The following is a 13,163-nucleotide window of genomic DNA, read 5'->3' on the forward strand; positions in this document are numbered from 1 at the left end:
ACACTTCCGGACCCGCCCGCTCACCTCCTCGTCCGCCAGCAACCCCACCTCTAGGCGCCACAACGGGCGCTGGTCCCTCTCCTCCCCCAACTCGAGGTCCATCCAGTGCGGAGCATGATCAGAAATGGCTATCTCCGAGTACTCCGTATCCTCCACCCTCGGAATCAGCGCCCTACTCATGACAAAAAAGTCAATCCGGGAGTAGGCCTCGTGGACATGGGAGAAGAATGAAAATTCCCTGGCCCCCGGCCTCGCAAACCTCCATGGATCCACCCCTCCCATCTGGTCCATGAACCCCCTCAGCACCTTGGCCGCCGTCGGCCTCCTGCCCGTCCTAGACCTAGAGTGATCCAGTGTTGGATCTAGCACCGTGTTGAAATCCCCCCCCCCATTATCAGGCCCCCTGTCTCCAGGTCCGGAATCCGGCCCCAATACGCCGCATGAACCCCGCATCATCCCAATTCGGGGCATATACATTGGCCAACACCACCCGCTCCCCCTGCAGCCTGCCACTTACCATCACATACCTCCTGCCATTGTCTGCCACAATGCTCGACGCCGCGAGCGACACTCTCTTCCCCATGAAAATCGCGCGGCCCCCCCCCCCCCCCCACACACATACGATTTTTTGCATCCAAACCCGAATGAAATACCTGGCCTACCCACCCCTTTCTCAACCTTACCTGATCCGCCACTCTCAGGTGCGTCTCCAGAAGCATGGCCACATCCTCCTTCAGCCCCTTCAGGTGCGCGAACACCCGGGCCCGCTTGACCGGCCCACTCAGTCCCCTTACATTCCAGGTTATTACCCGGTATCAGGGGGCTACTCAACCCTCTCCCCCGCCGACTAGCCATGACCCCTCCTCGGCCAGCCACATGCCCGCGCGGCCCGTTCCCCACAGCGGCAGACCCCCGCCCCGACCTCCTCTACCGACTCCAGCTCCCCCTTGGCCATTCCAGCAGCAACCCGGTTCCCTCCTAGCTGCATTGCTCCCCCTATTGCACTCCCGTAAGTCAGCTGACTCCTCAAAACACAGCCCAACAATCCCCAACCATCCCTCCACCGCGACCCCTCATCCCTGACCCTTAGTCTGAGTCCAGTTTTTCGGCCTGAACAAAGGCCCACGCCTCCTCCGGGGACTCAAAATAGTGGTGTTGATCCTTATAGTTGACCCACAGACATGCCGGCTGCAGCATACCGAACTTCACCCCCTTCCTGTGCAGCACTGCCTTCGCCGGTTGTAACCGGCCCTCTTCTTCGCCACCTCCGTACTCCAATCCTGGTAGATCCGGACCTCCGCGTTCTCCCACCTGCTGCTCCGCATCCTTCTTGGCCCACCTTAACACACACTCTCGATCAGCAAACCAGTGGAACCGCGGCTCGCTGGACTTGGGCCTCCTCGCCAGCACTCGGTGGGCCCCCTCCAGCTCCAAGGGCCCCTGAAAGGCCCCCGCTCCCATCAGTGAATTCAGCTTGGTGACCACGTAGGCCCCCACGTCCGATCCCTCCAGCCCCTCCGGGAGACCCAGGATCCGCAGGCTTTTCCGCCTCGACCGGTTCTCCATCTCCTTGAACCTCTCCTGCCATTTGAGGCGCTCCACCTTCACCGCCAGGCCCAGGATCTCGTCCTCATTCTCCGAGACCTTCTGCCGGACCTCCCGGATCGCCGCCCCTTGGGCCGTCTGCGTCTCCAGCAGCTTATCGATTGAAACCTTCATTGGCTCCAGCAGCTCTGCTTTCAGTTCCTTAAAACAGTGCTGGAGAAGCTCCTGCTGCTCTTGCGCCCACTGCCTCCACGCTGTCTGGTCTCCGCCCGCCGCCATCTTGGTCCTCCTTCCTCGCACCTTTCTTTGCTTCAATGCCACTTTTTTTTCTTTTATAATCGCCCCACTCCTGGTCCACTCCATACACTATCGGGGGAATGTTGCTGTCCCCTTCCCACACCGGGGAAACGTCAAACAAGTGCCGTTACGGGCCCAAAAAAGAGCCCAAAGTCAGTTTTTAGCAGGAGCTGCCGAACGTGCGACTTAGCTCCGCATAGCCGCAACCGGAAGTGTTCTTTTGTTTTTAACTGTTGATGGCTGAATTGCCTTTGAACATTGTTAAAAGTTCCCATTTGCGCTAATATTTTCATACACACTGCATTTAAGCCGTGCTTTACAGGCGTGAAACCTTACCAATTGAACAGTGCTACAATGGAAACATATGTAGGCTTGCTATCTTGACCTATCTTTTGAAAACATTTTAGAATGTGGAATACAAAAAGTCAGTTTTAACTAATTTCTTTGGTGAATTTGTTATATTTCATCAATTTGCAAACATTTTTTTAATTCGTTCATGGGACATGAGCATTCCAGGCTGTGCCAGCATTTATTGCCCATTCCTAATTGCCCTTGAGGGGGCAGATAAGAATCAACCACAATGTTGTGGGTCTGGAGTCACATGTAGGCCAGACCGGGTAAGGATGGCAGAATTCTATGAAATGAAATTCCTTCCATAAAGGACATTAGTGAACCAGATGGGTTTTTACGACAAACGACAATGGTTTCCAGGTCATCATTGGACTTTTAATTCCAGATTTTTAAAATTGAATTCAAACCTCAGCATCTGCAGTGCAGGGATTTGAACCTGGGTCCCCAGAGCATTACTCTGAGTGTCTGGTTTACTAGTCCAGTGACAATACCACTACGCCACTGCCTCCCCTCCTGCACATTATGATTGTTGCATAATTTGAATGACATAATTACCTGAGCTCTTGACCTGCCATTTTTTCAAATAGAAAAACAACTTTGCAGCGTCGCCCATAAGTACTTACAGTATTTGAAAAACTCTATTCAGCACATACAAAGTATTTCCCTTTCCTTACAATATGAGGGTGTTATCTTCACACTTCAAATTTCTAAGTGGGTGCTCAGAAATCTTTTAACTGTTGCTGGTTGAGTATACTCAAGTACAGGTCATTAGTAACACATCAAAAAGAAAAGAAGCCCTTATACTGTTCCCTGGAGAACACTAATCTGTACATCACTCCAGCCTGAAAAACAGTGATTCTAAAACAATGCTGCTTTCTGCCCCTATGCCAATCCACATCGTCACTCTCCCGTTTAATCTCATGAGGTTTTTTGTCAATGTGTCTATTACTTCAGTGTTTTGCAAACTTTTTTTCCCGGGACCTACTTTTACCAACCGGCCGACTTTTGAGACCCACGCCGGCCGACCTTCACAGCCCACGCCATCAGAACTTCGCAACACACCATTTTTGTTCACCTTTAATGTGGCAGATGAGCCTGCTTGGTCCTCACAATCTCATTAACTTTGTCATTCAGTGTTACATTTCTGCTAAGGGCTTCAGCTGGGGGTTTAAGTCCTCACTGCATCCTTTGAAAAAAATCAAGAAGGTGGCCCCTGAACTTGCCACAGTTCGTCTTCAAATGTCTTTGAGGTTTTGAGGGTTTTAAATTTTCATGTGCCAGTACTTCCCTGTACATGACACACATGGGCATTGCTTCCCGCTTACATTAGCACAATTAACAAAGCCATAACTCATGAAATCATCTTTATACTACTTTGTTCCCAATTCTAGCTTCTTCTTAATTGGTTGCTCATTAATGGGCCTGGAGCTCTCACACGCACTGCTTTGTCCTGCCGTGGATTGTCCTGAGAAGCTCTCCAGCAGATTCAGTTGTGAGATCCTGGCCTATTTGTGTCTCTGGCCCTCACGTCCTTATTACAAATGATCCATCTTCAGTTCTTCACACAGTCCTGTTGCTTGCTTGCTGGCAGCTACAAAATAGAGAGATCTCTCCTCCATGATTTCACGCCCAAAGCACAGACCGCGTGACGTCAGTGTATGTGCTGGGCACGTGGCTTACTCTCTGCCGCCGCTTCTGACGACCTGGTACTGCGTGCTGATGTCAGGAGGAGACGGTCTGCCCTGCTATGCTCTGGGCCTGTGCACTGCCGGATCCGCCTGATGGGCAGCCAACATTCTCAACCTAAACACTGAGTTGCGGCCGGCATTTTTAAAAGCTGTTCGCAGCCATTGGGCGCTTCTCCTGCGATTGGGAAACCGCAACCGATTGCTCCATGACCCTCCCGACACCCACCCGTGAGTCGCAACCCTACACTTAAAAAGTTTACATGATACATTGCCAAAAGTCTTTTACAAGTTTATGTACAACATCAACTCTGCTAAACTCATTAACCAACTCAGTTACTCATTAAAGCAATAATTAGGTTTAGGCAAATTAACTCAAAGCAGTCCTTGTTCTAAACTGCACACAGTGTTCTTGATTCTGCTTCAACCTGAAGACAAGCATACAAACATACAAATTAGGAGCAAGAGTAGGCCTCTCGAACTTGCTCCTCCATTCAATAAGATCATGGTTGATCTGTTTGTAACTTCAAGTCCACATTCCCATCTAACTCAATAACCATTCTCCCCCTTGCTCATCAAGAATCTGTCTAGTTCTGCCTGAAAAATATTTAAAGACTGCTTCCACTGCCTTTTAAGGAAGAAAATTCAAGATATCCTGCCCTATCTAGCTGGATCTGGATCGGGCCAGTTAGATCACAAAACTGATTGGTACCTGGTGCGGATCCTGATTTAGGCCTCTCCCACGATTTAACCGGCGTGCACAGATTAGAGCCATGTGCAACGGGGCCATTAAATCGCACCCACTATCTTTACTATTGGCCTATCACTTAAGCTAATTTGTCAGTTTACTTGAACTAGCTCTGCTTTCATGCCCTTCTAACTGCACTTCTTTAAGTTTAAATTACTAGTCTTGGACCCACTCTGATCTCCCTCAAATTGAATATAAAGTTCAATCATATTAATGCTGCTCCCTAGAGGTACCTTCACTATGAGACCATTAACAATCCTATCTTGTTGCACAATACCAGGTCTAGGATTGCCTGCTCTCTGGTTTTCCCCATCTGTATAGATTTAAATCACCCATGATTTTCTCTGCCATTCTGGCAGATAACATTCTGCCGTTATCTCTTCGATTATATCCTGTTCCACCATGTGGATACTGTCAGAGGTACTGTACACCACTCCCACAAGTGACTTTATAATTTATCACCTCTATTCAAACCGCTTCTATATCCTAGTTTCTTGAACTTAGTTCATCACTCTCTATTGTGTTAATATTGTTGTTAATTAAAAGAACACCTCTCCTAAACACCCCAACTCTTCCTAACTTCCCGTGTTTAATGGCCGCAGAGGAGTTCAAAATGAGAGGTGTAAAGAAACTTATTTTATTGCACGGTAAACGGTAAACTATGTACACCGTGCACTCAAGTCCCAGCTGGGACTACTCATGCCCGGCTCCCATCTCGGCCTGCTTTTATAATAGAGTCCATTAAGGGCAGCATGGTGGCGCAATGGATAGCACTGCTACCTCACGGCGCCGTGGTCCCAGTTCGATCCCAGCTCTGGGTCACTGTCCGTGTGGAGTTTACACATTCTCCCTGTGTTTGCATGGGTTTCGCCCCCACAACCCAAAGATGTGCAGGGTAGGTGGATTGACCATGCTAAATTGCCCCTTAATTGGAAAAAATGAATTGGACACTCTAAATTTATTTTTAAAAATGATAGAGACCATTGCTCCACTGATGGGCCCCCACCCCGCAGTGGAGAAGCACATATTCGATGAAGCTCACAGGGAGGCTTATTGGTCTATTCTGGTAGATCTGGTGCAGATTACAACACTGTCCTTCCTAATCATGTACCCGTAAATATTCGGATCCCATAGCCATGTCTCTGTAATGGCTGTCAGATAGTATTTATTTATTTATGGTTGTTCATGTTTTGTTTTGAATGCTATTCAGATGCAGACCCTTTAGTTCTGCCTTTTTATTATTTTTGTAACCTCTAGTCTTATCAGCCGATTGACTATTCGTACACTCTGTCTCTCCCAGTCATAGTCTGTTTATCATTTCCTATATTCATACCTTTCTCTTGTCTTTACCACATCTGATTTTGGATTTACCACACCTTCCCAAACTTGATCCCTTGCCCTCACTATTTGGTTTAAAATCATCTCCATTTCCCTAGTTATGCAGCTCACCAGCACATCGGTGCAGACCGTCTCAACGGTCAGGCCCCCACTTTCCCAGTACTGGAGTCAGTGTCCCATGAATCCGAATCCACTTCTCCCACACCAGTTTATCGTTGTTATTTTATTTATCCTATCCCAATTCGCACATGGCTTGGGTAATAGTCCATAGATTATTATTCTTGAGGTTCTGCTTTTTAATTTAGTACCTAGCTCCTCATGCGCTCTATGCAGAACTTCTTTCTTAGCTGTACATTATTTGTACCTACATGAACCACATGGATTGGATCTTCCCCCTCCCCCAGCAGATGTCCCAAACCCTGGCATTGGGAAGACAACACCGCCTTCTGCATTCTTGTGCTCAGCAGCAGAGAACTCCTCCTGCCGATACTGTCCACTACTAGCACTAGTCATTTTAACTCCTCCCACTTGAATGGCTTCCTGTATCATCGTGCCATGATCAGCCTGCACATCGATATCACAGCCCTTGGCTCTTGTCCGCACAACCTTTAACAACCTCAAACTTAATAATAATCGCTTATTGTCACAAGTAGGCTTCAATGAACACCACATTCCAGCACTTGTTCGGGTGTCGCTCACTTGAAGGGATGAGGTTCCTCCACTCTCACCTTCTTGATCCCCTTACCTGCTTATCTCACAATCATACCCACCAGTCCCTGAGCACTGCCCATATCAGATGACGCAAACCTAAGCGGTGTCCAGGTAACTTTCCCCCTCACTAGTGAGTCACAGTGTCTGAAGCTCAGTCTGCTAAAGCTCTCAAGCCACAGACACTTACTGTAGATGTGATTGCAGCGGTTTCCAAAAGCTCTCACATGCTGCAGCTGTGACGCATCACCCAGCCTGCCCTCTATTAAATACATTTATTTTTCTTAATTTACAATTCCTCCTCCTCACCAAACTCCAAGCATAGCACTCGGTGTAGAGGGCCCCCTGTTTTTATACTTGCTGAAAAACAAATGAATCCAGCTCTGAAAACCAGTTTCAGCTAGTTAGTGATCAACTAGCTGCAGCTGCTCTTGAGAGCTTGTGCATCCCTGTTTAAACCTGGAATAAACTTCTCATAACTTTAAGAGCAATTTTAGTTGATTGCTAAATTAAAAAAGCTATATTTATTAGAGAGAAATTAAAACTCACTCAGTCACCAGGCTCAACAGCACCTGATGCAGACCCACAATAACCAAGGGAAGGAGATAATTGTGTATCTTAATGTAGTAGCTGAAATGATCCTACTTGTGATGCTTGCCAGGTGCTTAAATCACAACAAGCAATGTCTAGTTGTACTTGATGTTAAAAATGTTGTGGTGAGAGCTTTTTTAACCGTTTGATATCCGCATTAAAGCTCTACCACAATCGAGTTCATAGGATGCCAGCAGCCACCGATATGTTTGATATAGATTAGCCAAACATTTCTCAGTATTTCTGATATTGTGAGAATTCTGAGGCACTCAGTGGACATATACCGGTTTGTAAATAAAAATTACCAACATTAATGGAGACACTGGGTTTGTATTATACCTCTTACCATCTCCTATAGGTGGCACTGTTGTCAGCTTTATAGAAGTCAAGTCTGGAGTTCTTTGTATCGGCTTCAGTGATTCTTTGACATGGAGTTGCGACTGTTCTGAGCTGTGTATTCGAATATAGTGTTCATGCTGAATGTTGAGTCAGCAAAAATGAACAACTAGATTTTTAGTGAATGTGGATAATGAGGTAGTGTGACTGGTCCATGGTTTAAATATCATAGTATATCAAAGTACTCAGATTGGATAATGTTACGTGATAATGATTCACAAAAGGAAGACTGTTTTAGAGTAACAGTAAGAAGTCTTACAACACCAGGTTAAAGTCCAACAGGTTTGTTTCAAACACTAGCTTTCGGAGCACTGCTCCTTCCTCAGGTGAATGTCAGTGTCTATATGCGCGATCTTCCTGGAGATCCTCTCCACTTTGAGCCGGCAATTTGCAGTGTCGATGGTAGCCATGATGGGAAGATTCCGGTGTTGGACTGGGGTGAGCACAGTAAGAAGTCTTACAACACCAGGTTAATGTCCAACAGGTTTGTTTCAAACACTAGCTTTCGGAGCACTGCTTCTTCCTCAGGTTTTAGAGTAAGGCAATGGTATTTGAATTGTTTCTTTTAAATTTCCACCATGATATTTTCACTCGATTGTAACTTTAGGCCTTGCGTAAAATTTTATGTATTGTTTTATCACTTATGCCCTGACATGTCAGTACAACGTAGGAGTGACTTGGTAGATTGTGAGTAGCTCCTGCCAGTTTCACTTCGCACATGTTTAAGTGGGAAGCCAGTAATTTCTAACTGTTTACACGTGGGAGTTATTCTTTCAGGAACAAATTAAATGAGTTGAGAAGATCGATTGTAGTACTAAACTGAGTGTACTCACTTAAAATTAAAAACACAATCTTTTGATTTATTTTTAACAGTCCGATGCTTCGCATACAAGCTGTAGCATGAAAAATATCTATGTAAAATAATGTCATCAGGTTTTGCTAAAAAGCAAACATTGATGATTGTATGTGTCATAGCAAACTAAAAATGTGTAACGTGTGGCTTACGAAGCTCTTACTATTGACATCTCTGTAATATTGATTGTTTGGTTTTTACCTGAGAACAATGATTCTGAAATACAGGAATTTTAAAATAACAACTAAGCAGGTTAGACTGCGTGATCTTGGATTTCCAGTTTTACCTGGACTTGAGGTATTAAACATTTATTTTGACTTTGCATTTAATACACATTATATACATACAAAATCATCCATTTGTAAGGCTGTGTTACTTCCATTGTTGATATCTCTCTGTAATAGAGGTCTGAGATAAGGTATGCAGTCCTCCAACAAATTTCTACATAGTATCATTTGATACTCATTTGGCTTCATCTCAACGGTTCACTTTAAAATTGGAATTAACACAGAGATTTAGTATATCACCTATGTTGTCTTTGAAATTCAGGGGCGACATTCTCCGACCCCCCGCCGGGTCGGAGAATCGCCGGGGGCTGGCGTGAATCCCGCCCCCGCCGGTTGCCGAAGTCTCCGGCACCGGATATTCGGCGGGGGCGGGAATCGCGCAGCGCCGGTTGGCGGGCCCCCCAACTCGATTCTCCAGCCCGGATGGGCCGAAGTCCCGCCGATAAATTGCCTGTCCCGCCGGCGTAAATTAAATCACCTACCTTACCGGCGGAACAAGGCGGCGTGGGCAGGCTCCGGGGTCCTGGGGGGGGCGTGGGGTGATCTGACCCCGGGGGGTGCCCCCACGGTGGCCTGGCCCGCGATCGGGACCCACCGATCCGCGGGTGGGCCTGTGCCGTGGGGGCACTCTTTCCCTTCCACCTCCGCCACGGTCTCCACCATGGCGGAGGTGGAAGAGACTCCCTCCACTGCGCATGCGTGGGAAACTGTCAGCGGCCGCTGACGCTCCCACGCATGCGCCGCCCGGAGATGTCATTTCCGCGCCAGCTGGCGGGGCAACAAAGGCTGTTTCCGCCAGCTGGCGGGGCGGAAATCCCTCCGGCGTCGGCCTAGCCCCTCAATGTTGGGGCTCGGCCCCCAAAGTTGCGGAGCATTCCGCACCTTTGGGGCGGCGCGATGCCCGTCTGATTGGCGCCGTTTTGGGCGCCAGTCGGCGGACATCGCGCCATTTCCAGAGAATTTCGCCCCATCTGTGCCAAGATTTTTCAGAACTTTTAATTGTATTTTTTCTCAAATAAAAGGTTGACCTACATTTAACTCTTAGTCCCCAAGTGCCTCCATTTTAAAATGCTCATCCCAAGTTCATGTTTATTTTCTTCTATGGCCTCACTCATCCCTATCTGCGTAACCACTTCAACCTTACAGCACTTGAAGAATGTAATGTTCCCTGCTCTCTTGACTATTGTCCACCTCCCCCTTTCTTCACCTCACCATTCTTAGGCTGTATGTTCAGCTGACTAGACCATAAACGTTTTGGAATTCCTTCCCTAAATGTCTCGATCTCTCCACCAAACTCCTACTTTTAGATCCTCATTAAAAACTGCTTTTTGACTCGGCTTTTGGACATTAATGTCAGATTATAATCCTGCAAAGTGCTTCATAAAAGCGACATGTGAAAGCAAGTTCTCATTGTTGTTGGGTTTTGTTTGTTTATAACTTGGATATATAAATTATTTGTGATTTGGACTCTCTGTCCAGCAATTGAAACTATAACTTAAAGGATCAGCACAGTGGCTGCACTGGCTGGCCTGTTGATGACCTTCCATGGTGGGAGGACAAGCTGCAAGACCATATTTTTTTAAAAAGCACATGGGATCCTTGACTTTATTAATAGAAGCTTCCTACATTACAATAGTAAATGCACTTGAAAAAGTGCTCTTGGCTGTAAAGCACTTTGGGACATCTGGTGATCATGAAAGGCACGATGAAAATGTAAGCTTTTTGAAGAGTATAAAAGCATGGAAGTTATGTTACCCCTTTATAAATCACTAAGTAGGCTTTGGGTGGAGTATTGTCTAATTTTGGGCACTGCACTCTAGAAAGGATGTGAAGGCCTTGGTGCAATGAAGATTATTGGAATATTTTTAAAATTCAGTTATATAAGAGATTAGAGAAGCCGGACTATTCTCCTTGGGACAGAAAAGTTTAAAGGGACATTAAACAGAGGTGTTCAGAAGGTTTTCATGGAATAAGAATGGACCATTGTCATTGGCAACCAGAGGCACAGATTTAAGATAATTGACTAAAGAACCAGAGGGGAGATGACAGTTTCTTGTTTTACAACCCAAATGTTCAGATCTGGAATACATTGCATAAAAGGGGGGCAAAAATCGATTCAGTGGTAACTTTTAGAAGGAAATTGGATATATACTTGAAGAGGGAAACCTTGTAATGCCCTGGGAAGAAACATGAGAATATGCACTAACTGTTTAGCTCTTTCGAAGAACTAGAACAGTAATGATGGGCTGAATGGCCCACATGATTCCGTGATAATGTGTGGACTTTTTTCATGTATTATCCACTTCCTCTCAAGTTGCAGAATCTTGTTTGAGTTGGCTGTTCTTCAACATGTGATCATAGTGAAGATCAACAGCTATTTGAAGCTAAACGGCCATCACCGCAGTAATTAAAAACAAATATCATTTGGGGATGTGGCTGTCGCTGGCTGGGCGAGCATTTATCCCATCCCTAATTTTCCGTAAATTGAATGATTTGCTAAGCCATATCAGAGTGCATTTAAGAGTCAACCACATTACTGCAGGTCTAGAGACACATGCAGGCCAGACCAGGTAAGGGTGATAGATGGATTTTTCACAACAATGATTTCATGGTCATCATTTGACTTTTAATTCCAAATTTTTATTTAATTCAAATTTCGCCGTGGCAAGATTCGAACCTGGGCCCCAGGGCATTACCCTGGGCCTCTGGATTACCAATCCAGTGAGAATACCACTACACCACCGGTAGCACAATGGTTTGCATAGTTGCTTCACAGCTCCAGGGTCCCAGGTTCGATTCCCAGCTTGGGTCACTGTCTGTGAGATGTCTGCACGTTCTCCCCTTGGCTGCTTGGGTTTCCTCCGGGTGCTCCGGTTTCCTCCCACAGTCCAAAGATGTGCAGGTTAGGAGAACTTGCCCTTTGTGTCCAAAAAGGATAGGTGGGGTTACGGGGATAGGGTGGAGGTGTGGGCTTTATTAGGGTGCTCTTTCCAAGGGCCGGTGCAGCCTCGATGGGCTGAATGGCCTCCTCCTGCATTGTAAATTCTATGATTCTCCTCAAATCTCCTCAATCCCTTCTGACTTTCATGTGCATGTAGTTTGAGAGTCACTTGACAGTGATTGGGAGTGGCGGCTATGTTTCTTTTTATATTGTGTTGTGGCCAACTAAAGTGACTCACCTACTGCTGAAATGGGCTAATTAAGGACTGACTGGGAACTAAACGTCTACCGTCAGCATATTGTTTTTTCATTCAATAGGGCATCTATATATCTGCTTTACCTTTTTCTTAGAATGTGTGATCGTCATATTAGCCTTTCATTGTATTTCTAACTTCTACCTGTGAAACTTTGATAAGATAAAAAAGTCGAAAGCTGATTTCTTGGTAGTTCAGATAGTAACCTAATATCCTAGAAATGGGTGCAAGTAGAGGTACTCCATAATTCAACCTGTTAGTTTTGCTCAATTCACGCATTCCTATCTTAATTTTGAAGAAGATACTTTTATTTTGGGACAAATTACCTTTGCTTTGAGTGTGCTCATTCATGGGTTGGTTGTAAATAATATATGTATTGTATATAGATTATTGGAGCCTAATGAGGATCGGCAAACTTGAGATGAATTGGGGATCACACCGGAAACCGTGGCGATCTAAGTTAGCTCCATCCACGTTTAACCAGTTGAACTATTGGGAAATTACATTACATTTTATCTTAGCTGTGTGATTGGTTTTCAGAAGAAGATAACTTCTTTACTGACTGTCTTCATAGATCACTCAGATGCAGGAGAGGTTACCTCAAGGGCGTCTTTGGCAGCAACATGTAGTGACAGTTACCTGGGGGCAGTTGCAGAGGAAAGGAAGCGTACATCAGGGGAACTCCGAGATTTATGGAGGAAGGCAATTCTCCAACAGATACTGCTTCTGAGAATGGAAAAAGAAAACCAAAAGCTACAAGGTTAGTGGAACCTTGATTGTTGCACTTCCCGATGTCTCAGCACCCTTGCAGTGCACCACTTCCATTTGTGAAACCAAGAAAACAATGGTCAGGGTATGGGGCCAAGTGTTAGGGAGCAGCATGTTCTTTTCCCCCCACCTTTCGAACTGTTCGATTGGGACCTTATTTACGAGCAAGATAGTTCATTAATCTAGGAATGTCGAGAAACTCTTGCTTCAAGCATGAATGGAACAGAAAATAAACAATTAATAACCTCTTGTTACCCAACAAGAGGATCGTCTTAAACAGATTTGCAACTCTTTTAAGCTTGTATCTGACCTCTAGCCCGTGAGCCGCAGATCAATACCTGAGTAAGTGAATAATATCGTAGTGAGATGCAATGCCCCTTCCAAATTTCTTTTTGTTGTGTG

General features: G+C 45.8%; 1 protein-coding gene across 7 annotated transcripts in view; it reads left to right on the plus strand.

The window, feature by feature from the left end:
* The window catches only part of tbc1d1 (TBC1 (tre-2/USP6, BUB2, cdc16) domain family, member 1), a 393,938-nt gene that overhangs the window by 285,524 nt on the left and 95,251 nt on the right, over positions 1 to 13,163 (plus strand). For 6 of the 7 annotated variants that reach the window (XM_072496556.1, XM_072496560.1, XM_072496557.1 and 3 more), the window contains one exon: positions 12,568 to 12,753. The exons of the other annotated variant lie outside the window; for it this stretch is intronic. In XM_072496556.1, the coding sequence (XP_072352657.1) occupies positions 12,568 to 12,753 (186 nt within the window). The remainder of the gene's footprint in view (positions 1 to 12,567; positions 12,754 to 13,163) is intronic. 7 annotated transcript variants of the gene reach the window in all.

This window comes from Scyliorhinus torazame, chromosome 3 (assembly GCF_047496885.1).
Source record: "Scyliorhinus torazame isolate Kashiwa2021f chromosome 3, sScyTor2.1, whole genome shotgun sequence".
NCBI classification, from domain to species: domain Eukaryota; kingdom Metazoa; phylum Chordata; class Chondrichthyes; order Carcharhiniformes; family Scyliorhinidae; genus Scyliorhinus; species Scyliorhinus torazame.